Here is a 26904-nt window from a genome sequence, read left to right as displayed (position 1 = left end):
CCTCCCAGAGACACACTGCTGCCGCCACTTTTGCTGAAGGCTTCCTGGATGTACCCCACCTGCAAATGTAGCGGGAAAACCGGGCAGCCCCGGTTTTCACACATCTGACATCACACATCTGTCAGGTGCCCGCCACGTGCAGCCAACAAGGCTCTGTCCTGTAGGGGCTTCCAGGCACCGAAGTGGCCACAGTACAAGGCCTGTCTGGACTGGCTTTTGGCAAAGCTGCTCCGCCAGGACTGACAGTGAAAAACATTTTGGAGGAAAGGGAAAGAACAAGGGTGATTAGCCAGCCATTCTCTGCACTTCCCAGACATTTGACTAGTTCCTTACAAAATGCTGGCACTGTGCAGGCCTCACTAGGCTTCTCCACGGCACTCCCCAATCCCGTCCAGCTCTGGGGGCAGCGCGTCTTCCCAGCAGCCCCTGACCCCAGCCAGGGCACTTCTCCACGTCCACTTCCTGCTCTTAGCAGGGCCCTAGGTGGTGCATGGGGCCCTCTTAGGTGAGTGGTATTAGTTCTATGGACGATATTCCCTCCTGGGCCTCCTCAGAACTAGGAAGACAGGAGGCACAGAGGTGGACAGGGTGGCTGGGCCAGAGACAGACTAATGATGGAGGCAGAGAGCTTCTGTCCAGCCGCACGTCCCCTCAAGCACTTTGCCTGGGCTGGGGGCACAGCAGCGAGGGGCACTACAACTGCCCTGGATGGCAGGCTAGCAGGGAAGCCAGGAGACTGGGGCATCAGTGTCCCAGTGCGGCAACATGAGGAGTGGGACCAGAGGGCTGAAACGGCCGGGGATCTGCTGCATGAGCAGAGCTGCTAGGGCTACAGCATGGGCACAGCCTCAGACAGAGAGGAGAGGTGTGCTGGGCAGAGGCGGCCCCTGGGGGAAGGCCGGGAGCGGGCGGGGGGATGGGGAACGCAGCAAGGCTGACGGGGCTGCAGAGAACAAACATCAGGATGAGACTCGTGTCCAAGCCACCCCTGGCTGCCGTGTGGGGCTGGCCGGGCAGTCACATCAGGGAACGAGACTCAGGCGGTAACCCTCTCCAGCGGGGTTCCCTCTGCCCCAGGCCCCCAGCATACGGACAGTGCTGAGGCTCCAGGCACTTCCCTCCACGGCCGCTTCTCAGTCCCCTCCACATGCTCCTGTTGCATCCCTGTCCTGTCCAAGAGCTCGGGAATAACAGCATGGCATTACCATGGCTCAGGGCCTGGGTTGCCCGTCACTAGGCCCTTCCTGCCCAAACCCCACCTCCCTGGAAGCCCCACCCAGCCCTTCTCCCCCAAGATGCCTTCTGGTCCCGGGCCCAGCACTCGGGCACCTGCCCGCCTTGTCTCCCAGCACGTTACGGCTGTAGCACGAGTGTGGCCCCTTGGAAAATGCTGTCAGAGTGATTCCCGGTCCCCACCTTTGTCCTGTAGGGTAAGACCACAGGTTCCAGAACTGTACAGCCTGGGTTCAAATCTGCACTTGACCACTAACTGGCTGAGCGGCTTTGGGCAAGTTATCTGACTCAAGGCTTCAGGTTCCTCATGTGTACACTGCGTCTCATGCAGAGTCACTGTGATACTGTATTAATAGCCAATATCTATGTGGCACTTGCTCTGTGCCAGGCTGGGCAGAGGCATGCACTGTGGGCAACATGACACCCCCAGCTCTTACCCTCACGGGGGCCATGGCTGAGCAGGACTGTGGGAGAGCCCTGGGCACAGAAGGGGTTGATGAGGTCCTGAAGAAGCCAGCCTGTGCTCAGGCCTGGGAGGGGCTGAGCCATCGGGCACGTGTTGGTCTGACGGCTTCTCCTGTGACAGAAGCTTCCTTTGAATCATTTCCAAACTTGTGGCTGATTTAGGCTCCCCCAGGCGTTCCCCAGAGGGACTGGGGTGCCCCAGCCCCTTGCCTCCCAACACAGGAGCCAGATTATTGGGGGACAGAGGGTTCAAGCTGCCCTGAGTCTCAAGGAGAGGGCACAGTCACCCAGCCATACCCCCCTGGGGCACGTGTGCCAGGCCGTGGGAAATTTCCTGGGGCTGGCCATTGGCTCAGTGCCAGTCTCAACTGTGCCACACAGAACGTCTAACTTTCTTCCTTTGCTTTCATTGCAAGATGGAAAAATGTGGAATTAATCTCCCCTGTAGCATGGTTTTGACTTCATCAGATTCTAACGATCTAAAACACAGGCAACAAAAGGGGACCTCTTCGCTGTGGGGTCTGGTGAGCTGTCAAAGCAAAGTGGGGCTGCTGGGCCCAGCGCCTGCCCGCTCTGCCTTGTCTCCTGCCAGCTCCAGCTCTGTCTCACTGTCTGTCTGTCTGTCTGTGTGTGCACGTACGTGCAGGGCCAGTCCACTGCCACATGTCAGGGGTGACTGGGGGCTGCAGGGGCCAGCCCAGCTCCCTGAGGACAGGCGGTGCTGGTCTGAGCTCAGCCCTTCCCACACCCTAGGCTTTGCCTCTCAGCCCCAGCCTCTGCCCAGGCTAATGGTCCACAGCACGGGGATGCAACTGCCCGCCCTTGAGCAGCCTTTCCCATCCGTCAGTCTGAACGCTGGCACCATGGCTGCAGGGATCTTTGTCCATTCCTTCTCACTACTGTCCTCCTGCTTCTAAGCACAGGTCTTGATACATACTGGGTGCACACGGAGTGCTGGATAGACAACTGCCCAGTCCAGAGCACTGGGGGACGCAGAGCCCCAGCCAGCCCAGGTCCCGGAGGGTGGCCCTCCTGCTGCGTGAGGCATACTCCCCCAGCTTGGGCCTTGGACCTGGCGGGCTTGAGGGGACAGCGAGGGCGGGAGGAGAGGAGCGCAGGCAGGCGGGAATGGCCCCCACCAACCAGGCGTCAGCAGGAAGTGGGGGTGCACCAAGGGGGGCAGGAGTCCAGGAAGCAGGCGAGTTCCTCCCCTTCCCACCTCAGGCCTGACATGAAGGCTAACACGCTCTAAGGCCTCAACTTCCACGGGGAAGGAGTGGAGATTCCCTCTCCTGCCACCGGCCGCCGTCTGACATGCTAACTTGCCCAGGGTCACACAGAGCTGATGTACAGAACTTTCTAAACAAATTCCTCCCAATCTCTCTGGATTCATCAACTGTCTTTTTAAGCACAGTCTGCTGCTCACAACGCAAAATGAGCTTCTGTCCCTTGAGCCTGCAGGTCCGTGTTTCTGTTTCACATTATCTCAGGGATAGAGGGTTTTCCTGCCGTTTCTGCACCCCCAGCCCCGCCTCCACTGACGGTCAGCTCTCTTCAGGAAGGACGGGAAACACTTTTCTACTGCTGGATTAGCCCCGGGACTCAGGAATCTTGGCCAATTTGCCTTCCTCGTGGCTTTACAGGAACTCCTTTTCAATGTACTTGTACACAGGCTTTTCCATATTACTGCTCAGCCCCAAAGGAGAAGCTATAAAGAGTGGGTCCACTCACCACCACCCATAAAACCAGACGCTCCTGAGACCCGGGGGGCGCTCGCCACACCAGGAGGAGACGAGGAGGGAGAGCGGCACAGCCCCGCTGACACTGGCCTATGTTCAGGCTCATCTCTGTGCCAGCCTGGCCAGCAGGGAGGCCAGTGCCCGACAGGGACAGGCCTCATGGCACAGGACGCCAGTCACCGCTCAGCCACAGGCTCTGCTGTGCTCTGACTCCTGTGTGCGTCCAAACAGGGCTGAGCAAGGGGTGGGGGCCACGGCCTCGGCTGCCTTCCACATCCCACTTCTTCCGAGGCTGACTTGTCCAGTGATCCACACACAGTGGTCCATTTACCAAAACCCGGTTACACATAATCGTCCCAAGTCAGAGAGACAGTTTGGTAGCTCATTGGAGGCCTGGAAAACCTCAGTACAGCCTGGTAAGTCAGGCTGTGGCCCAGCTGACGGGACCACCTCAGGGACGAAGATGGGCTCACGGGCTCCCTTGCCGGGCGAGTACCCGCTGACCATGGTGGGGAGCCTGTCCTCTCACCTTGGCCAGTTTTCTGGACTCCCAGCTGGGCCCAGACCGCTCCCCCAAATGCCATGTCCTGCTGAGTTCAAAGCTTCTTTCTGCTTTTTCTCCTCCATCCAGCTGTGGGTACTGTGGGTACAGTGAGGGTCTATACCAACAGTCCAGGCCTAGACAGGGCCCTCTACAGAGTGGGTAGAGGGAAGGGGCGGGCCCGACTGTGACATCCCCGTCCCCTGCCGGCAGCACTTCATTTGGGAGAGTCCCAAGTGGCCAGCCACAGGATCGGCTGTGATGGCTAATCTCGGAGCCACGCGGGCCTCAGAGCCATGGGGCTGCCCGTCACAATCACAACACTCACGATACCTCTTCTCGTGGCCTGGGCATGACCCTTCCTTGAGGGCTCTTGGGTCCCCAGAAGAACGAGAGCAAACCACCTGGAGTCCCTCTCGCCCTCTCTCAGAGCAGGCCCAGAGTCAGTCTGAAGAGGTGCCCCTGCTTCCCCTCCCCAGCTCCAGGCCTGCTGGGGCCTCACAGGAGAAATCTCATACCACCGTGACCATTCCCAGGCCCCAGAGGTAACCGCAGCCACCCTCGGCCCATCTGCAAGCGGCAGCTTCTGTGGGGAGGGGGTGCTTTCTGCCACAACCGCAGACTGGATGGAAGACGGAGCTGCTGCCATCCAGCCCCTCCCACAGCAACAAACACGAGCTCGCCTTGTCCTTCCCTGTGCCTCTGCATCTGCAAAGCCAAAGGAGCCTACGATAAACTGCCAAGAAGAACAACATGGCTGGGAAGGACCAGGGCCCAGCCCCTCTGTGACCAGCTGGAGTCACACCCCAGGTGTGCCTCTGTACAGGCCAGTGTGTGTGGAGTCCCCTGGCCCCAGGAAGCAGCCTCTTAACAGAGGACAAACAAGTCCCTTGTCTCCTAACCCAACGGCAGGGACTCAGGCTGTCCCGAACTCGACTTTGGTCCAAGGGCAGCCCTTCAATGTCCATGAAGAGAGGACGGCCAACCCCACTGCGGACCCTGGAGGCCAGGAGGCTAGATATGCTGACATGCAGAGACGGCCCTTTTGTGGAAAGCAGCAACAACCCGATGGCACGGCCTGTGTGCGGGTGACATCAGAGGGCTGCACACGCCCTACAAACAGGGATCACAGGGGGGCAAACAGGTGACTCACTCTACCTTCCCAGCACATTCGGTCTGGGCACACCTGGGAGGACCGGCCCCCAGGGAAAATGGCATAACTGCTTTAAAATCTGGAGTCTGTTTCCACAAACAACAGCTGGTCTACCCAGGAAAGAGAGCTCCCGAGGGTTATCAGGCAGCTCAGCCCATGTGAGGGCGGGCCCAGGGTCCCCACCTTCTCCACCAGCATGTAACCAGACGCCACAGCTGAGCAGCCCATCAAACAGGGAACTGTCAGGACTGTGGTGGGGCGCAGGGGTCCAGGTGTCTTGAAGTGAATGGGGCCATTCTCCCCAACTCCCCAAAGCAAACAGGCAAAAATCCTTAGCCGTGTTCTGTTAGGTCAGCAGTTACAACAACCTGGACATTTAACAAACTCAAACGCCAGAGACCCAAACTGGCAGGGCTAGGGGGGCCTGCCCCGCCTGCTTCCCACGGTTCGTACGGTCCAGTTCAGGAGCCCAGCGCCCCCCGGCAAGTCCCAGGAACCTGAATGTGACATCACGGCATCGCTGTGCAGCCTGAAGCGTGGGTGCCATAAAACAACATGGCTGGAGCAGGAATTTCATGGCTTGGTATTTTTAAAAAGCAGCAAGACGTGAATGAAACTGGAGTCAAAAATAACTTTGCTGTGGGCTTCGGAGGCAAAACCACCAAGCTACTGGTGGGCCCAGCCCCTCCCTGCAGCTCCTGGGTCCTGTCCTGGACTCCGCGCCCCACCCCTCGACCTTGAGGAAGACCCAGGGCTCTGCACCTCCCAGACGTCACCTGAACCCGTCACTTAGGGGTCTTGAAGGAAGCGGAGGCAGCCAGTGTGGGAGGTGAGCTCATGCAGGAGTGCTGGCTGTGGCACGGCCTCTCCCCGCCCAGTCCTAGTAGTTCCTGAGAACTCCCAGGAGGGGTTCTGAGGAGCAAAATGTCTCCTCAAGACAAAGCTAAATTCCATCATTAGGAAATACATTTTCCCCCACGACCATTATGATATCTCGACTCAAAGAACAGCTGTCACAAGACGTATACATCTTTTGGGCCAGCCTGGTGGCTCAGGCAGTTAGAGCTCCGTGCTCCTAACTCCGAAGGCTGCCAGTTCGATTCCCACATGGGCCAGTGGGCTCTCAACCACAAGGTTGCCAGTTCGATTCCTTGAGTCCCGCAAGGGATGGTGGGCTCTGCCCCCTGCAACTAAAATTGAACACGGCACCTTGAGCTGAGCTGCCTCCTGGATGGCTCAGTTGGTTGGAGCGTGGGCTCTCAACCACAAGGTTGCTGGTTCAACTCCTGCAAGGGATGGTGGGCTGCGCCCCCTGCAACTAGAAACAGGCAATTGGACCTAGAGATGAGCTGCACCCTCCACAACTAAGACTGAAAGGACAACAACTTGACTTGGAAAAGTCCCGGAAGTACAAACTGTTCCCCAATAACGTCCTGTTCCCCTTCCCCAATAATAATAAATAAAGAGTACACATCTTTTGAAGAGCTTGGCCCCTGATGCCTGGGTCCAGGTTCAGGGCTCCCATCTAATGGGCCCCATGACTCATCCCCAATTTTCAACAACCGCCAGTGCACCCCAGTCCCCCTCACTCCTGGACCCTCCTCCTTCCTGGACCCGGAGAAAGACCTGTCCTTTCTCCCCCTCTCATCCTATTGTCCAGCCAGACCACTAGTGTTTCACTGGTGGCTCAAAAGCACTCCTGGGACTCGAGTCCAGCAGTTACAGGCCTATGGAATGTCCACTTCTGTCACTACAGCAGGGTCACCTGGCCACACTGCCCCTTGGAAAACATGGACAAAACAGCCGGCACCAGTCTAGCACATTGGGTCATCCAGGCAGGGCTAGACTGTTATCACTTAGCAGAGGAGGAAACTGAGGCTCTGGGGAGCAGCGTCACCTGCCCAAGGTCACCTAGGTGATAAATGGTGGACTTGGCCCTCAAATCCAGGAGGGCAGACACCATGTTCTGAGCAGCCCAGGTTCTCTCCAGAGGGGGAGGGCCGATGGCTCACTGGGCTGCCTGAAACCCAGGAGGGACCTCTGCTCCCCATAACTGCTAAGGACACATAGACTAGATGAACCCGGGCTGCTCAGAACATGGCGTCTGGCTGGGATCAGGGTCCCGAGGAACTCAGTGGAGGGACCAGTGGAGCCCCAAACAGCAACCTCACAGGGGTTAAGGAGGGGTCTCTCCCACACAAAGAAGGGCCAGGGCAAGGGGGTGTGCTCTCTGGCCGGCGACCTCAGGGGCCTGGCCTGCGGACTCTCTGATCACAGAGCAGGGAGCAAGGTCTTCTGGCCTTAACTTTCAGGAAGGTCAGGTTTGGTTTGCAGATCAACTTCTTGATGAAGCCACCCCTTCCCCGACTACACCAAAACTGTTCAGTAAGGGGAGCTGGGGAAGGTCTGACCTGTGCTGGGTCGAGCTCAGGATTGCCTGGCATCCTGAGGAAGCCCAGACCAAGTAGCCCCCGGGGCTGGTCCTGCACAACAGCTGTTACAGACGCCTCCCTACATGTGGCGGGATGCTAGCTGCTGGCCACCAGGCGGGAGGATAACCTGGGGCTCTGCAGTAAAGCCTTCGGAAAACTGCAGGCCTCAGACAAACATCAGGAGGAGGGAAATTATGAAGAGGACGTGATCCCCACACTCTGAGGACTTTCCATCTGAAGGAGCACCTGCCAGGCCGCACAGCCCCAGGGGCGCACCTGCTTGGGGGACAGGCGAAGTCTATTTCCCCAAATACATACATTTTTGAAAAATAACGTATGCACTTTATAAAAAAGGTGTTCTCCCCAAAACAAAATAGCACAACCCCAATTCGGGAGTTAAAGGTCTGGGTTTCAGATGCTGCACACGCCCCAAGGGCAGTGTGGTTTCCTTGGGGTCTGAGAGGATTCTGGGCCGGGAGGGCTAGCAGAAGCCACCTCAGTCACTTGCTTGGGGGGCCAGGAGCCTCGCAGCTGCAGTCCTGCCCATCTAATTACCCCCTTTGACCCTCCTGCAGTGAAACCTGGCTCCAAGCTGATCCCAAGCCAGGGCAGCTGCAGAAGTCACATCCTGGGGATAGGACCATAATGGCTCTGCCCCCGGCCCACGTCCCAGCCTCTCTGTGTCCCTAGCTCCACTCCACCCCAGACCCTCAGCATGCGTCAGGCCCTAACTCCGCCCTGCTCAGTGGTCCCGTCAGAGGCACAAACTCCTGTGCTGCTGCTGTTACCCCCCCCCCCCACACACACAGGACCCATGGCCCTCTTGACTTGGCCGCTGGACTCCCACCTGGCATGCTATTCCCAGCTGTCCCCTGCCAGCCCCTCCTCGGACGCCTGCCTGACATCAGCAGGCAGTGCTGGGACCTTCCTGAGAGTGGGACTGGGTCCCGCACAGAGCCCCATACACAGAGAGCGCTGAACAAATATGTGTGCATGGCGGGAACCCACCACCATTGTGAGGGCTGAAGACTGGCTCTCCCTGGCAGGGACGCAGTGGGCGCTGGAGGTGCCATTTCTGGTGCCCTCGTGAAGACCCTCCCCCACAGCCAGGCCCTGAATAATGACAAGGCATTGCTGGACACCGTCCAATGGGCTTCACACAGGCTGGCACTTCTAATCTTCACAAGAGCCGCATGAAGCAGGTGCTAGTAACAGCTCTGTGTTCCAGATTTGGAAAGTGAGGCACAGGTAAAGTGACTTGCCCAAGTTCACTGAGCTAGGCACTGGGAAAGCTGGGATTTGCACCCAAACAAGCTCTGAGCCCCATCCCTCCAGGGCATCGCGTAGCTGCCTGACCCCCGGGCCTTCGCGTTGTCCAGAGGTGCCCCTGGACAGCACTGAGACTGGGTCCCTGGTCTTCAGCCTGGTGGCAAATGGGCCACAAACCTCCAGAGAGGAGGACTCGATCACTGGGCCACACCCAGCCTGTTGAGCAGGAGGGCAGGCTCTGAGGACCGTGAGCCCCTGAAATGTCTGTGGTGCCCCACTCATGTCTCCCAGGGGCCAGAGGCTCTGTGCCTTACCCAGTAAACATCCTGCCACTGCCCACTGCAGCCCCCATGAAAGGGTGTTCTGCAGGAGGGCGGGCCCAAGGAAGGCAGAGGCCACTCTTAAGTAAACTGCCTTGTCGGGGAGGGAAGGGGCAGCGAGAGGGGAGGAGAGCGTGATTCCGATGGGCAGCTTTGAAGAAGTTGGTGCTGAGGTGGCTGAGACACCCACCCCTCCAGAGCACGGGGGCACGTCAGAGTAGTGAGGAACACCCACTGAGGGGACGGCATCCGAGGCCGACAGCCACAGACCATGGAGGTTCAGGGCCCGGCTGAGCTACCCACACAGGAGAAGGACGGTGGTGGGCGCCCAGCTCCAGGCCTCAGGGGAGCCTCCAGAGAGGGGGCTGCCCTCAGCCCGGCTGTCCCAAGGGGTGGGGACCAACCCCAGTGGGGACAGCTCTGGCTGTGGCTGGAGCACTCCAGCTAGAGCCCCAACTCCAAGAGGTGGTGGGCCTGGAAAATGGCTGGCCACCGAGGGTCAGCACCAATGCACGGCCCCCTGCTCTGCAAACGGGCTGCACTCTAAGGCCTCACCGGGGGCTTCAGCTGTGGAACCCAGGCTTGGAACTCAAAAAGCCCAGAGTCCATAGCACTTTGGCATTCAAGAACGCACCCTGCTGGGCACAGCAGGTGGCTGGTGACGGGTTGGGCAGCAGGTGGGTGGAGTGGCAAGTGGGTCTGCACAGGGTGCCACCGAGTCATCCGGACCCCGGCCACAGGCCAGCCTTCACTTACTGGCTGTGATACTAGTTTCTTACAAAGTTACTGTCGTGCTCCTAACTGCTAACACATAACCAACCCTCCACGTGCACCCCAAAAACACTGACACAAAGTGCTTTTAGTGTTCTACGCCTCTGGATCCAATGACGCTATTTTTAACCATTTTCTCAGACTTAATTTCCAGTTTTATCCTATAAAGTTCTAATTGATCCCCCCCCCGCCCCCGATCTCCCACTTGAGGAGCTGAAGGCATGAGGTGGGTGTGGCAGCTTCTGCCGCGTGTGAGGTGGGGACAGTTTTAAGTCTTTGCATGCTGCTCACATCTCTCTCGGCACAGGCCTTCTTCTCAAGAGGTAACAGGCTTTCAGGAACATCTGCACCATGTGCCCGTAGCCACCATCCCCGTCACCGATGCCAGACCTTTCCCTTCCAATGCCCTTTCCTCAGTGGGTCCAAGGGGCGCAGTCCCAGCTGGGATGCTGTGACACACGTGGACCACATGACACAAGGTGCAGGGGCTTTTCTCCCTGAGCCCCAGGCCCATGACGCCACACCACGGCGTCTCCATTTCTGCCAGACGCAAGCGTCCTTTGCGTCCCTCCTTCACTCTCACTTTACCCGAGCTGCCCCAGGAGAGGGGGGTCTGCACCCAGAGCCAAGGAGGGAAGGGGCCTGAGGACCTTTAAATCCTGCCTTGTCCCACCTTCATGCCCCACGCCAGCCACGCTGGGCTGTGCCTGTGGCCTGGATGTGCCCAGGGCCTCCTCCAGACCCGCAGGCAGATCACTCCCTCTGTCAGCACCGCGCTCCCATCCCAGGAGATGCCCGCTGGCACCCCCGCAGCGCTTGCTGCCACCGCACGTCAGGGCATTTTGCTCTTACTGACCCTGCTGCACCCCTAAGTCTGAGGTCTGAGCACGCACGCTCCACAGGGTGGGCCCACGTCTGTCTCAGGAGAGCGGTCAGCACCCCAGCTCCCGAGGGCCAGGCACAGGCCAACACTTCCCACAGCTTCACCTCCTTTAATCCTCACCATGATGGTGAAAGGAGGAGCCCACGACCTGCACATTACAAACACACCAGAGCTTGGAGAGCCCAGGGCGTCTCTCCAGGTCACTCAGAGGATACGCAGTGACAGCTCAGACCCAGAGCCTGGGCTCCTGGACGCCTTGATTCCCGTCCCTGGAGTGCCCACCCAGTGAAGAGTGGGATGAATGGACAGTGTTTCTTTCAATGTGCTGCTGTGGCCCAGGCCACCCTTGCATGGGCACACCCCGGCAGGATCCAGAACTGGTGGTCTGGGGTCCAGTGGCTTGGCCAAGGCTTGGATAGCCCTGAGAGCCAGGATCCCAGGGCAGGCACTGCCATTTCACTAACTTGGGATGGAAAACAGGTCCATTATGTTTTTAAAAACAGCACCTGCTGGCCAACCTCAGATGGTCCCAATGGCAGGCCAAGTGCAGCCAATGGCAGGCCAAGTGCAGACAATGGCAAACTTGCATCACACCTACCTGGGTAAGGACGTCCAGCTGGCTCACGATGTGCTCCAGCGTGCTGGTCAGTGTCTGGGGCACGCTTATGGGCTCCTGGGGCCGGCTCCGCACTGACTCCTGAGTCCTGTCTCTGTCTGCTGGGACGGGGAAATCCACCTCTGGCTAAAGACAATGGAAGGAAAGACAGCCTTCAATCTTAATTGAGTGCTCAAGGAAACCCTGACAGAGGAACGGCCCTGCTGAAGGAGCAAGTGGAAAACCACCAGCAAACTCGAGAAAACAAGCTCCAAATGCTGGTGAGCAACAGCCGTGTGCCGGGACTCCCACAGCCGGGCCGCACACCCTCCGTCAGGCCTTGTTTTCTGAGCAGAGGCTATGAGTAAAGAGTGGAATCAGAGCACCTGGCAGTTGGGCTGGAGAGGCCTGGAGGGAGGAGCAGATGGGCCAGACAGTGCCCTCTGGCCAGCTCCTGGAGGCCCCGGGCTGCCTAGACAAGACTCCAGGGAACGTGAGGGGCTCAGCGTTTCTGCCTAAGATCTTCCCGTTCCCAAATACAGCAACCACTCCCCCAGCACCCACCCCACCGAGAACTAGTGATTTCCTAAGGGGATTCATTCCAGTCCATGTGTCCCCCAAAACTCAGGCTCCGTTCTGCTCACAGACGAGAGCTTCTCCTGCCCCAGGAAGCACCAGCATCCTGAGGACATGGCCGGCAGATGCCCCAGTTTTGGCCCGGGAACGGACAGGTCCTCTGTGCACTTACTCTCTGTGGGAACGACGAGCTTGGTGAGGCCCACACTCCTGGCCGGCCCCACAGCCCCAGGAACCCGTCAGTGAAGCCAGACTGGGCTATAAACCACAAGCTCACTCACGGACATTCCAAAGGTTACCATGCCACTCTCGGCTTCATCAGTCCTCCAGGGCTCGCCACCGCCTTCAGGAGAAAACTCCAGCCCTGGACAAGGCACCCTGTGCTGGGCCTGCCCCCTTCTGCAGCTCCCTGTGGTCCTGTCCGCTGGGAAGGCCCTCATGCACCTCTCATTCCCTCTGCCCCGAGCAGCCTGTCCTCCACTCACTTGGCAACCCTAGTCAGAAGCTCCTCTCTGCTCCTGCACACGTGGGCCTGCCCCACCCCTGCCCCGCACCTCAGGGCCAGGACACCTGAGCAGGAGAACCCAACGCCGCCCGCCCGCCCACATGTCTGTGTCCTTGTTGCTGTGTCCTGCCCGCAATCATCACCCGTCGCAGGTAAAGCCAGGACATTGCTGGGCTCAGAGCTCACCGACTACCCATGCACCACAGAGCTGAGGTGACCGCACGGTTTTCTTTATGACAAAAGTGTTCTGATCGCACAGATAAACTCTCAGGTGCACGTTGATCTGAACTTGGGAAAATGCAGGCCCTGGCGATTAAAGAGAACTTGGACGTGAGACCTGGGGAGAGGGTATTCTTGAGAATGGAGCAGCACATTCCCACACGGCCACCATTGGCACATGTGCTGTGGCGCCGTGGCCACCTGGGAAGGCCTCGGCCCACCAGAGCTGGGCTCCTCCCGCCCTCCAGGAATCAGTGCAGTTCCGATCTCAATGCCAAAAGGAAGCATTTCAGAAGGCTCGGCCCACCTTCACCTCACCGCGGTGGCCCTTGGCCTGAGGAGGTCCTCTCGGAGACACAGCCGAGTGCTGTGGGGAAAGCAGTGCGTTGGCGGACATCCGAGCTCCACCACTGACGGGCGAAGAGGCCGTGGGCAAGAAAGAGGCTGAACCTCTCTGGGCCTCCACTTCCTCATCTGTAAAATGGGGGTGATGACTGACTCAGCCTGCCCTTCAAAGGGCTGGGCTGTGAGAAGCGCTTATCTAAAATCACCAGCAAGCCTTTCCTCAGACACGTTCCCAGTCCTGAGCCCACTGTTCTGGAGGACCCCAATTCCTTTGCATGCCGTTCCTCTGCACACCGAGTCCCCAACGGCTCCCTCAGGAAGGGCCCACAGGAAGGGGGGAGCCGGGCACCGATACCCCACAGCCGACATCTTCCGGGAGTGGCCCAACCGGGAGGAGGGAGTGGAAATTCTGTTTCTTTAGAATAGCCCCGCAACTGTGCCAAGCTGAGCCTCTGAAGGACAGTGACGATGGGTGTGGTGGGGAGGTACGTGAACACTGAGGACAGCAGATGCGTGCCCGAGCCAGGGAGGTGGCCTTTGGAAGAGAAGTCATGGAACCACCATGTTTTCCCATCTATTCCCAGCTTCCACGGGCTGTGTCCATTTTACAACAAAGAAAACTGAGGCTCAGACGAGAAGCGACTGTGGGAAGGTGCCCAGCCTCAAGCCTCATGCACAAGTCCAGGGTCCTGCTGCTGGCCTATGCCTCTGGCCACGCCATTTGGTCCCTGTCTTACTTCACCACCAGGATGAGGCCCTTGTCAGCTGCTTTGTCTATTCCCATCAGCACACATGACAACACTCAACACGCTGTGAGTCCAGCACAGAAAGAGATATTCGCTGCTGTTGACTTGTAACCTATGTGCCAATGTTTTACACATGTCACTTCATTTAAGCCTTGCAATGGCCCTTCCCAGCAGGCATCCTTGACCTTATCTTTCAGATAGGGAAGCAGGCTCAGGGAGGTTAAGTAACTTGTTCTAGGTCACCCAGGAAATGACAGAGCCAGGATCTGAACCCAAAGTACAGCAGTTGTATCCCCTTACATCCCCATGGAGGCCCCCAGCTCCTGGGTCTAACACTTTCTACGTCAGTCCCCCACCCCACCTGCCCTGGAACGCCTGTCTGGCCCAGAGCAGGCCCTCCACAAACACTCACCACCTCAAAGAGCCAAGTCCACCACGGTGACATTCCTGGGTAATGAAACCTTCCCAAGACCAAGCGCTAGCAGCCCTGCCCCACACAGCATTGCAGCCAGTCACCTGCACTCCCGCACTCTGGAGACATGGCATTTCCCCGAGAGCTTGGCAAGTAAGCAACAAAACAGAGATGATGGCAGAGACACATGTCCTAGGGCTGAGTAATGACCGCGGTGGAATAACCAGAGTAGTGTTTAAGGGGAAAACCGTACGAGCGTTCTGTCTGTCCAACATCGAAGGGTACTGGGGGCGCTGCCTGGTGGTTCTCAGACGTATCACGAGTAAAATCACAACAACATTAACTTACTCACACAAACCCACGGAGCTGCACCACGTTGACAACTTTCATTTCTGCCAAATATAAACAGCTTAACATCAAAAGAGAGAAAAAGGTGAAACTCAGAATAGATGAATCTAACTTCGTGGAAATCTCACCTGGGGTCTTAGGTGTCCCCTCTCGCCCCGGCGCCCTGTGGGGTCCTGGGATCTCACAATGACTAGTTTCTGCCTGCCTCAGTTTCTGTTGCTGCCAGCCTGTCACATGCCACCAGGAGCTCAGCACTTCACACACTGCAGGAACTGCGTCAATATCTATGGTTGATCTCAGCCACTCAAACACATGGGTAACCAACTCATAAATTTTCATTAAAAAAGATGAAACAAAAAAGCTTGCAGGTCTTCCTGTGATAAGAAATCAACCCATCGGGGGTTAACTTCTAGACCGGTCTCTGGATTGACTGTGATCTCACTTTCTCATCATCAAGGTGCAGGGATGGATAAGGGCCTTCCTTCGGCCCAGGATATAGAAAGTTGGGGAAAGCATGAAACCCAGCCTCACAAGAAAAAGACCGACAATCAACAAGAATCATAACTTTTCTTACATCAGAGAGTAAACAACTAGCCTGAAATCTAAGGAAAGACAGACTCTTCCTCCAAGGAAAACAGGAAGTGAGCACGGCTCACCTTTGGCAAAGCATGGAAGAAAGGACGCCGAGTGCTTACAAGTGGGTATGAAGAACTGAGTTATAAGCTTTAACAAATGGCTAGAGGCTGAGTGTGGAGGGGGAATGAAGAACACCTGGGAGCCACAGATACAAGGGGTGTTGACACCCACTCACAGGTTCTCCTCCACAAACCTCCACGGGGCTTTCATGAGAAAGACTGGGGGCAGGGCAGTGGATGGGAGCAAACCATCCTTGAGGTGTGCAGGCCTGGAAGAGGGGAGTCGACACAGAAAAGGCATAAAGCCTACCAGGACCTTTCTCCCCTACAGAACAAAATCTTAAATTTGGGGGGAAGAGCAAAGAAAGATAAAACCCCTCTGGCCTTGGGGGATAGGCAGGAAACCATCCTGAGCTGAGATCACTGAGTTCTCCAATGGCTGAGGAAGGGGCAGGACTTCCAAGACCCAGGATCATAGGGCCTAAGATGGAACCCGGGCCAGGGCAACACAGAACCCCCCCACCCCCAACACAGCTAGCAAGTACCAAGTAACAAGCAGCAGCAGCCTGTAGCTGAGGGAGGGACAACAGCATGGAGACAGACACACTCTGAGGGGCAGACCCCCTAGGGAAGGCCGAAAGCTGGGGGTGGCACAGGAACAGTGAAAAAACCCTCCAACAGCCAGACCTCACTTGAAGTACACAGGAAAACTAAACTAAGCTCAACTCCTGATAAGACACTATTTACCTCAACCTCCACTGTCCGAACTGTAAGGTCTGGCATTGAATCAAAAAGTATGAGACACACAAAAAGGCAAGGGGAAAAACCCCACTGTTGAGAGGCAAAGCAATCAGCAGAATCAGATTCAGATGGCTCAGACAGGGGCAGTATCAGATAATTTAAAATAACTATGCTTAATATGTCAAATGTTCTACTGGAAAATGTGGACAGCACACATGAACAGGTGGGGAATTTCCGCAGAGAGGTAGAAATGATAAGAGTCGATGGAAATGCTGGAAATAAGAAACCCAGTGACAGATATGAAGAATGGCTTTGACGGGCTCAACTCAGTGGAGGAAAAGAATTCAGTGACCTTAAAGATAGATCAATTCCTCACACTGAAGCATCCTTGGGAAAAGAACAGAACAGAGCGTCCATAGCTGTGGGGCGATGTCAGATTGTCTAAGGCATGTATGACTGGAATCCGAGAAGGAGAAATGAGACATTTCTTAGAATGCAAGTTTGCTGGTAATAAATTCTCTTATCTGAAAGAGTCTTTATTTCTCCATTTCTAAAAGATATTTTTGCTTGGTATAGAATTCTGGGTTGAGTTTTTTCCTTGAATACTTTGAAGATGTAACTTCAGTGTCTTCTGGCTTGTGTAGTCTCATATGAGAAAAATTCTGTAATTCCTACCTTTGATGCCTCTATATGTGTCTCTCTTCTCTGTCTGTCTTCAAGATTTTCTTTTAATCTTTGGTTTTCGGAAGCTTAAATATAATTTGCATGGGCTTTTGTTTTGTTGTTTTTCTTTAGCCTACTTGTTATTTCTCTGAGCTTGGATCTGTGGTTTGATGCCTTTCATTATTTTTTGAACATTCTTGGCCATTATCTTTTCATTATCACCAGAACACCTTAAATGTATTATTAGTTCCCTAGGGCTACTCTAAAAAGTTGTCACACTTAGTGGCTTAAAACAATAGAAATTTATTCTCTCAGAGTTCTGGAGGCCAAAGGTCTGAAATTACGGTGTCAACAGGGCCACACCTCTGGAGACACTAAAGTCATTTTTCGCCTCTTCCAGTTTCTGGTGACTCCAGAATTCCTTGGCTTGTGGCTGCATAACTCTGATCTCTGCCTCCATCTTCACAGGTGTCTCTTTTCTGCGTGTCTCTTACAAGGACACTTGCCATTGGATTCAGGGTCAACCCAATAATCCAGGATGAGCTCATCTTGAGATCCTTAATTACAATGACAAAGACCTTTTCCCCAAATAAGGTCACATTCACAGGTTCCGGGGGTTAGGGCATGGACACATATTTTGGGGGAGCACCATTCAACCCACTACAGAATGCTTAGATATAAATCAAACAACATATGTACAAAATCTATTTGCTGAACACTACAATGTACTGATGAGAAAAATCAAAGACCAATATCAATGAAGAGAGATATTACGTTAATGTATTGGAGGCTCAATTGTTTTAAGATGTCAATTCTCTCCCAAATCACCTACAGGAATCAAAAAGCTGATTCTGAAATTTATATGGAAAGGCAAGGGAACTAGAAAAGCCAAAAACATTTTGAAAAAAAGAACATTAGAGGACTCGAAGACTCAGGACAGTGTGGTGATGGTGAAAGGACAGGCACGTAGATCAACGGAACAGACAGAGTCCAGAAACGCACCCACAGGTACCTGGTCAATTAATTTTTAACACAGATACACAAACAACTTAGTAGACAAGAGTTTTTTTCAACAATTGCTGGAACAATTGCATATCCACATGCAAAGAAATGAACTTCAGTACGTACCTCGCACTATGTATAAAAAGTATTAATAACTCAAAATGGATCACAGATCTAAATGTAAAACCTAAAACTATAATATCAGCATACATTTTTCTTCTAAAGTACAGGAGGAAATCTTTGTGAGCTCGGGTTAGGAAAAATTTCTTAGACATGACACTCAAAGCATGATCCATAAAAGAAAAAGTTGACAAAATGAACTTCATCAAAATTCAAAACATCTGTTCTTTGAAAGACTGTTAAAAAGATAAAAACACAAACCATAAACTGGGAGAAAATATTTGCAAGTCACATATTTGGCAAAGGACTTGTACCCAGAATATATTAGAACTTTCCAAACTCAGTGAGAAGACAACCTAATTTTTGAAAATAGGCAAAAGATTTGTTCGCCAAAGAACATATAAAGATGGCAAACAAATACATAAAAAGATGCTCTACATCATTAGCCATTAGGAAAATGCAAGTTAGAATCACCATGAGATATGAGAATCACCATGAGAACTTTAGAATGGTCTAAAGTTCTAAAGACTGGTCACACCAAGTGCTGGTGAGGAGGTGGAGAAACTCAACCTCTCATATTCAGCTAGGGAGATTGTAAGATGGTACAACCACTTTGGAAAACAGTTCGACAGTTGCTTAAAAGGCTAAATATGCACATATTGTATGTTCCATTCAACTCCTACGTATTTACACCCAAAGAAAATGAAAATGTAAATAATAAAAAGATATGTACATGAAAGTTAACAGCAGCTTTATTTGTAATAGCCCCAAATTGAAAATAACCCAAATGTTCACCAACAGGCAGGAAAACAAATTGTGGTATATCCATTGGATGGTGTACGATGCAGCTAGAGATGAATGAACTATTGATATACATAACATGAGTGACTTTCAAAATAATTAGGCTGAGTGAAAGAAACCAGAGCAAAAGAATATGTAACTATATGATTCAATTTATATCAAATTCTGAACAACACAAACTGTCTACAGTGACAGAAAGCAGATCAGTAGTTGCCTGGGTCTGGAGATGGAGGGAGTGGACTGACCACAAAGGGGCACAGGGGACTTTTGGGCATGATGGAGTCATTCTGTACCTTGCTCACCGTCGGGATTACATGACTCCATGTTTGTCAAAACTCAGAGAATGGTTCACTTTTTAAAATGGTGAATGTTACTATTTATACATTAGTAAGTCTGATCTTTTAAAAAATGCAGTGACAATTGAAAGGCTCCTGGGAGCCCAAACTACCCATCACATGACCTTGCAATTGACAACACCCATCGGTGGCGCTCAAGATGCAAATCACCACCTTTCCATGGGACATCACCAATGGGCAAAACCCAAGGCTGAAGAACCCAGCTGAGGCCCGTGAGGTCTACCACTGGTCTGGAAATTAGTTTCCAAATGCAGAAAGCCAGCGTCACACTTCAGTGCAAAGCCTCAGTTCCCAAAGCCTCAGTCTCCCCGATTGTCAGCAGATGTCCCCAGGAAGGGTTTCCCAAGCAGCAGCTGTCCAGTCTATGGAATGTCAGGCCTCAGCCGCTTAGGGATCTTCATACACCTTGCCAGTCGTGAGCGAGCAAGGTCTGCACACACCTGGCCAACAGCCAGGAATGGCTGGAGTTTTCCCGTAAAGATGTCGTGAGCTGACCTGACAGAATATCCCCCTCCAGTGAGTGAGGCAGTCAATGATTAACACCTGCTCAAGGCAGCAATTTCTCTTTTTCTTTTAATCTCTAACATTGGAACTTGACCCCAGCCCGGCCTGCTCTGGAAACTCTGTAACAGACAAAAACATCCAGAGACTGGTCCACGGCTTGAGTCTGAGCCAGAGTGAGGACAGGGAGGTGACCCAGGCCCAAGATCTGGGCTGTCTCACGGGTACCCTCCTTGTGTAGACCCAGGTGGGCAGCACTTCTGGCCACTCCCCACTTAAAACACCAAAGCATGTCACTGTTTCCGAAGCAGGGCTGAGTACAAAACTGGAAGAAGTGGACATACAGTTAAATCTTTTCAGCTGAATCGTTCATCGCATACACGTCCTGCTAAGTCAGGGTGTAGGGATCACGGCCAGACGTTTCTTAGTCTGCATCTCAGGCCTTTGGCTTTGGCAATTTGCCCTCACGGAAAGTTAAGAGGCGTCCCTGTCTAGCCACCTCCTGTTTGCTAAGCCCGGCCCCGGGAGGAGAGCAGGGAGCAGGGCAGAGCTCATTTGGGCTTACCCTCACCGCCAGCATCTCGAGTGGAAAAAGGCACGGCTGTTTCCTCAACTCAAAGCTCCAAACTGGCCCTGTATTCCCCACATATATTTGTGGACAGATATACTACAGTCTTGTTTGCCCTATAATTTAGGGTTCCGGCCTGGAGTCCAACAAGAGAGGAAACTTCTAGTTCTAAACATAGCCCTGAACCCAAGAGGAATTCTGGTTTCTTAAAATCATCTAATTGTTCAGCAGTCTTGCCAAAGCTCTTGCAAGCCAGCTGAGTCTGAGTACGGGTCTTGGTTACTGCCGCTGGCTTTGGTGTGAACGTGTATGAAGGTGAAGGGTGCTTGTGCATGACCGACGTTCTCTGTGAGAGCATTCCCGCTGAACACCACCCACTTCCGTGAGGGCTGGCCCTTGCTCAGTTCAGTTCCACAAACATGTCTGAGGGCCCACCCCTGGCTGGGCACGGAGTACCCGAGGGTTACCTACCCCCTACCTAGAGACAGAAACACCTCTCCTCCTACAGCAAACATCGTAACTGGGGCCCCCTGGGACGGAGATCAAGGCTTCTGATAAAGCCCAAGTGTTGACTGGAAATTAAAAACAAAAAAAAAAAATTGAAGTGCTTTGAACTAATTTTAGACTTAGAGAAAAGTTGTGAAAAATAGAAGAGAGAATTTCCATCTATCCCTCCCCCAGGTTCCCCCAGTGTTAACACCTTATGTAACCATTAGAACAACGATCACCAGGAAATCAACACTGGGACGATGCCAGTAACGAAACTAAGGACAGCACGGGACTGGCACCAATTTTCCTACTAACGTCCTTGGACCCTGATGTCCCAGAATCCGATGCAGGGCTCACACTGCATTCAGTTATTTCTCCTTAGTCTCCTGCAATCTGTCAGCAACGCGCCCCCCCACACCCATCCCTTCACGACCTTGACACTTTCGAATAGTACTAATCAGGTATGTGGTCAAGTGTCCCTTGATTGGAGCCTGATGTTTTCTCATGATTGGAATGAGGTTACGTATTTTGGACAAGACCACCAAGGAAGGCGTGTGTGTGGCACCATCACGCTGACTGCATCACTGCGACGTCGGCCTCTCTGCCAGGTCTCCCCAGTGCAAAACGCCATTTCTCCCTGTGTAGCTAATCTGGGGGGACTGTGGCTTTTTAAAAGGAAACGCATTGCTGTCATTACAAACTCCGTGTGTCAGTCCAGCTTGCGGGTGGCTGCAGCTGCCCCACAGATGAGAAGCGTCTCATGAAGACGAGCCATAGGGCGACATCTCTGGAAGACGCTGAAGTTCTCCATGACAAAGAGGAACAGTAGCAGTTTATTTATAGATCCACTTGAAGACAGCTCATTGTAACTACTGGAGTTGAATTTTTAAAACCCGGGGAACAAAGGCTGGCTATTTTAAACTCTCCTTGCACTTAGTTCAATGGAGAGTGTTAGAGGCACGGACCACACCCGGGCATTGCTCCCAAGCTTGGCAATTCATATTTTGTGCAGCATCTCAGGACACGAGCAAAGTCTGCCAAGACGGGTAACCGACTGGCTCCGCCTACACAGCAGAGGCGGCTGGCCTTAGACGGGCCAAATCCTCACAGGCATGCTGTCGGGACAGAGCCGGGGAGGCCGCATCCCACGGGGTCTCAGGACCTCCTGTCCTGGAAAAGGAAGTTGCACACCGCTGTTGTGAACTCAGGTTACAGGACGTGTCCCTCCCTCCCCCTGAAGGCTGTGAAGAGGGACAGCGCCCCCCAGCGGATGCCTGTCCCAGGACAGCTGGCAGTAGCTGGCCCACCTGCCCCAGGGTCAGATACAACTCCAGGGTGGAACAAGGGTGTCCTGGGTGGGGCCCAAGTCACAACTATCCCTGTGGACAGAGAACAGAGAAGCCCGGATGCTCCTCGTGCCCCAGCCCAGCTGCTGCTCTATACCCAGGCTGTACAGTCTCCACACCAGAGCCACTGTGGGGAGGGAGACGTGGGTGTTCTCGAAGCCCCCGTCCTTATTTGAACAGAAGGCATCAAACTGCATTCTTGACAATGTGGAAAACTGTGACTATGGACTAGGCATTTGATACTAAGGAATGATTACTTTTGTTGGATGTGATAAGAGCACTGCAGTTATATAACCAAAAACGTTTTCACTTAGGGCAAAATATATCTAGGATGAAATACAAATACTCCAACTCTTCTATAAAAACGTGGGGGGGAGATGAGTGAAGACTGGCAAAGTGACAAAGCGAGGTGACAAGCACACGGGTTTGTTATGTTATTCTCTCTACTTTCTGTGTTAACTTGAAAACTCCCACAATACAAAGACTTTTTGTTTTGTTTAACAATAATAATAATAATAAAAAGCTTCCAGGCGATGGAAATGGGCTGTGGAGCTGAGGCCAGGCGAGTGGGACCCCAGGAGAAAACTGAGGTACGGCGTCCCCAACTCGCTGTCCTGGCGTTTTCAGGCGCAGGAGGCAGTTTAGTCTGAATCCGCGAACGCTCATAGCAGCCTTTGGCATGGTCACACAAAAGGCGCTTGATGGCACTGAGGGCATCCAGTGAACCTGCAGCAACATCCGGACTGTCAAAGAAATTAATTTTAAGATAATCTCCATGGAAACCGTCTATTCTGATTTTTTCCATGGTAACCAGTAGGAACATAAACATGGCATCATCTCACACGTTTATACCACACGGGCGATGCTGCCATCCAATCTGGAAGGTACAAGCTGCTGAGGGCTTTGCTCCACGGAAAATGAAAAGAAGTAAAACTTCTCGTCCAGGCGTGCAGGCTCTACTACCCTCCATTGCCCAGTCACTGTCACCGCCCTAAAGTGACAAAGCAGGCCAGAAAGCAGTTCCCTTTATTTAGCCTGGGACCATCCAAAATTCAAAGGAAAGAGCCAGAGCCTGCATCTAGCCTCACACACTCCAGCCATGCTGCCCACAGACATGTCCACTGAACCCTGACGCCCTGACCATTTTGTGTTCCATACACAAGCAGGCCCCACGGGAGGCCAAGACCCCAACCCTCCAGGGATACAAATGAGGCCTGCGAATAACTGACTCCGGGAGAGAGGGGCTGCCTCAGCAGGCAGAGTGCTCTGGGTGGGTGGAGTGGGAAGACTTCACGAGCTGCTGCCCTACCCGGGGAGACTGCATGGAGGAGGCACCATCTGGACAGGAGGAGTGTCGCTCTGCTGGGGAACAGGGAGTATGGCCCCAAGAATCAGAGCCAGAGTTAGGCAACTGGCTCTATTTCCACTTGTGGATCATTTCTTCTATTTTCAGCTTTCTGGGTTTGAAAAAGTAGCATGGAAAAGAAAAGAAGGAAGGAAGGAAGGAAGGAAGGAAGGGAGGGAGGGAAGAGAAAGACTTGGAGGCCAGTGACCCTCGCTCTCTGCTTTGCACCGCATACATGGCCACTGCTGGCTCTCTGTTGGAGAGGGGACTTATCAGCATGATCAGACCAGACTGCAGATGCTTGCATCACTGTCAGCAAAATGGCAGTGTCACAGCAGTGGCCGCGGGGCTGAAATGAAAGGCAATCTGAGGCAGGCAGCCCCTGCTGGGGACCAGAGGACATGGAACCTTGTAGTAAAGACCCACAATGTCAGGACACACTGCCCATTGTCCTGTGATTTGGGCTCATTTCCTCATGTGCAACTGTGGAATCTCCACTGGCCTTGAACCCACCTTTTGGCCGCCAGGGGAAAAGGAAAACCCAAAACAGTTCTGAGGCCCTTGAAAGAGGTAACAGAGCTCTCAAAGGTATGTGTGCGCCCTGAGGCGTGTCCCGATCCACGTGGAGCCGGACACGAAGGCCACGAGGCTTCGTCTGGACTCGAGTCAGGTTTGCCCATCCCCATGACACTGTGATACCTTACTACGCCCACCCTGGAGTTCTGCAACCAAGCCTCCTGCTGGTTTAAGTCACGAGGCAGGCCTTCCTTCCTGAGTCATGCCACTCATCTGGATAGGGCTCAACTTGTCTGTAGAATAGATGGGAACTTTCCAGTGGCAAGAAACTTCCCGCAGCCCCTGCAAGGGGCAGCTCGGAAAAGGGAGCTCAGCTCTGCCCCATTCCACAGCCCCCCTCTGCCACTACTGCTGTCACCACGGTTTCAGGGTATGTCCTGAAGCCCAGTGGTACCTGGAGCCACTACCCCAAAAAGCTTTGCAAAGAGGACCCGGGGCTTTAAATATTGAGCAACAAGCACCTGGCCCCTCCAGCTCAGCTATTGGCTTCTCTAAAGGTCCAGCAGGCTCTGGAGTGTGGGAGCTGGCCGAGGCGTCCGCATCTGCAGGGCAAAAGGCCTGTGGGCTCTTCCTGTAAGTGGCCTGAGGTGACCTCAGAAAATGGTTTGCTATTCACTTGACCCAGAGAACCCCACAAAATCATGTAAATCGAGAAGTTCAAACCTCCGTGTTCATTTTAAGAACACTTGTGAAACTGCCCAGGGCATCAAGGGGATGCATATCCGAAAAACCACCAAGTATCTAAAGGATGTCACGTCACAAAAGCAATGTGTGCCATTCTGTCATTACAATGGTGGAGTTGGGAGGTGTGCCCAGGACAAACAGTGGGTTTGGACACAGGGTCAGTAGCCCAAAGAGAGTGTAGAATTTTTGCTGCACATGCTTAAAAATGCAGAGACTAATGCTGAACTTAAGGGTTTAGATGTGGATTCTCTGTCACTGAGCACAGCCAGGGAGCAAAGCTCCCAAGAGACAGCGCAGGACTTACAGAGCGCATGGTGGGTTAACCCACACACGAGCTCCCCCTGCCTCACTGAGGGGATCTTCACTGAGAAAGAGCAGATTGTTCCTAAGCCAGAAGAGGAGGCTGCACAGAAGAAAAAGATCTATCTCCCAGAAGAAACTAAAGAAACAAAAGCTTACGGCCCGGGAGTAAATTCAGCATCAAATAAATGCCAAAAAAAGTAAAAGCAGGGAAAAACAAACAAACAGGTGACTGGACGCAGCCGCCCTAAGGGGCAGAAGCCGAGAAGGAGCACAGGCCCAGCAGGGCCCACACGGCGCTGCACTGAAGCCCATCCTCCCTCTGACCGACGTCCTTGGCTGCAGACAAAACCATGCCTGTGCCTGCCCAGGGGGTGCCTTTGGGTTTACGAAGCCCATAGGGCAGCACTCGCATTTAACGCTGCACTGAGGTCAGAACCCAGGCCACACCACTTCTGGAAGAGGCAGACTACAATTCCCCGAGGGCCCCTCCCAAGCTGTAGCCCTCATGAGCCGCAGAAACTTCCCGAGGTGGACAGACTCCCTTCTTCCCCCGCCCTCTCTGGTCTGGATGCCATGGGCACAAGGGGCCAGCCCGTGTTCCAGTGGACCGGTGGCTCTCCGAGTGGCTCCCTGGAATGGCGGCATCAGCGTCAGCATCACCTAGACACGTGTCAGAAGCGCAGATTCCTCACCGTGCCCGACACTCTGGGGATGGGGCAGGCTGTGTTTTGACAAGCCCTTGTGGTGATTCTGGTACAAGCTGAGGTCTGAGAGCCACTGCCACAGGCTTCCTGCAGTGACGTCCTACATGAAAAGGGCTGTCTCCTCACTACAGCACCGGGAAGCCCAGCTAACTCCACTGGACGTTATTTCTGCAAACATCGGTGTCCCCCCCACCCCACCCCCGCTTTCGTAAACACAGTAGTTATTTACATGTGCCTGGTAGCGGCCTCGACCCAGCTCCCAGGGCAGTCAGTTGTAGCCTCTGGGAGGAAACGAGAGGGGTCCTGCCTGCTTCTCAGTAATGGACACAACCCGCCAGACCCTGAGGGTAGGGCCCAGCGCCCCCGACCCTGGGGGCAGGAACCCCTCTGCCAGGAGCATGGGGATCCTCAGTGCATCTAGACTTTGCACAGCCATACTACCCACCAGCTACTGTCCAAGGATACGCTGTTTCAAGCAGGAAACTTTCTTTAAAAATTATAGTTAGGTAACAAATATTGAATCTTTTTAAATTCTAGTCTCCTGTCTTCCCACCGAAACTAAGAAACCCAGAGCACTTTCCATGACTTCTCTCCAGGTAAAGGGGGGACATGCAACCCGTTGTGAAGTGAGGTGTGCTGTCTGAGGGCCTGTGCTGGGCCACCCCACGCCCACCCCGCACGGTGGTCTTTTGCAGAGTGAGCCCATAAAATGGAACACGCCCAAAGGATGTGATACACGCTGCTGGGGAGAAATCAGGGTACAGAGACTCAAGATGACCTGCCTGGGGTCAGTGTACAGGGGCAGTACGGCTCTTACTGCCACCAAGTTCTGAAAGTGGCTCCGTGGGCCAGAAGTTTCCAGCGTCATCCACTTCCTTGGAAGTGCTGCCTGAGAATCCTCTCCAGGACACCCATCCTGGGAAGATTGCCATCCCAGCCCACGGAAGTGACTGACCAGGCCATGTCAGGGGACCTGGAGATGCCCTACAGAACGGGAACCCCGGGTCCTGGTGGGGAACAACGGGGACGGGTACCGGGGGTCAGATTTCACCAAGGACGATGGGTCCAAGGCAGTGCTGCAGGGGTCTACACAGGGGCACGCGGGGGGGACAACTGTGCTGAGTCACCGGCATCTGTCCCGTGCTGGGCTTGGGTATCTGTCCCAGGGGCTGAGGACACTGGGCTCCTTTTTCCCACTTAGACATGGGGACAATCCCTCTCGCTCTTTTCCAGCCTCTTAGTTTTGTTAGCAAAGGGGCCGAGATCTGCACCTTGATCCCAGGGCCACGGGCTTGCCTGGGGGCTGGGCCCATCAGCAGGTGAGCCCTGAGCTCAGGTTCCTGCACAGAATGTGCACCCGAGAAGTCCCAGGACACATGACAACAAAGTCCCCACTGTCCCAAGTGAGCCCACAAAGCCAGGCCCCACCAGGCCCCACGACGGGCCAAACCAGGAGGAAGGGTCCCCTCGGGGAGGGTCTGCATTCCCGTGGTTCTCACCAGACTCTCCTTCCCGCTG

General features: G+C 54.1%; 1 protein-coding gene across 2 annotated transcripts in view; it reads right to left on the bottom strand.

Annotated features, from left to right (window-relative positions):
• POC1A (POC1 centriolar protein A) overlaps positions 1 to 26904 on the bottom strand; it is a 66458-nt gene that overhangs the window by 8044 nt on the left and 31510 nt on the right. For both annotated transcript variants that reach the window (XM_033131465.1, XM_033131464.1), the window contains one exon: positions 11405 to 11548. In XM_033131465.1, coding sequence (XP_032987356.1) covers positions 11405 to 11548 — 144 coding nt within the window. The remainder of the gene's footprint in view (positions 1 to 11404; positions 11549 to 26904) is intronic.

This window comes from Rhinolophus ferrumequinum, chromosome 17 (assembly GCF_004115265.2).
Source record: "Rhinolophus ferrumequinum isolate MPI-CBG mRhiFer1 chromosome 17, mRhiFer1_v1.p, whole genome shotgun sequence".
Lineage (NCBI taxonomy): Eukaryota > Metazoa > Chordata > Mammalia > Chiroptera > Rhinolophidae > Rhinolophus > Rhinolophus ferrumequinum.
The sequence above is the reverse complement of the archived record's forward strand: the minus strand, read 5'-3'. Positions and strand labels throughout refer to the sequence as shown.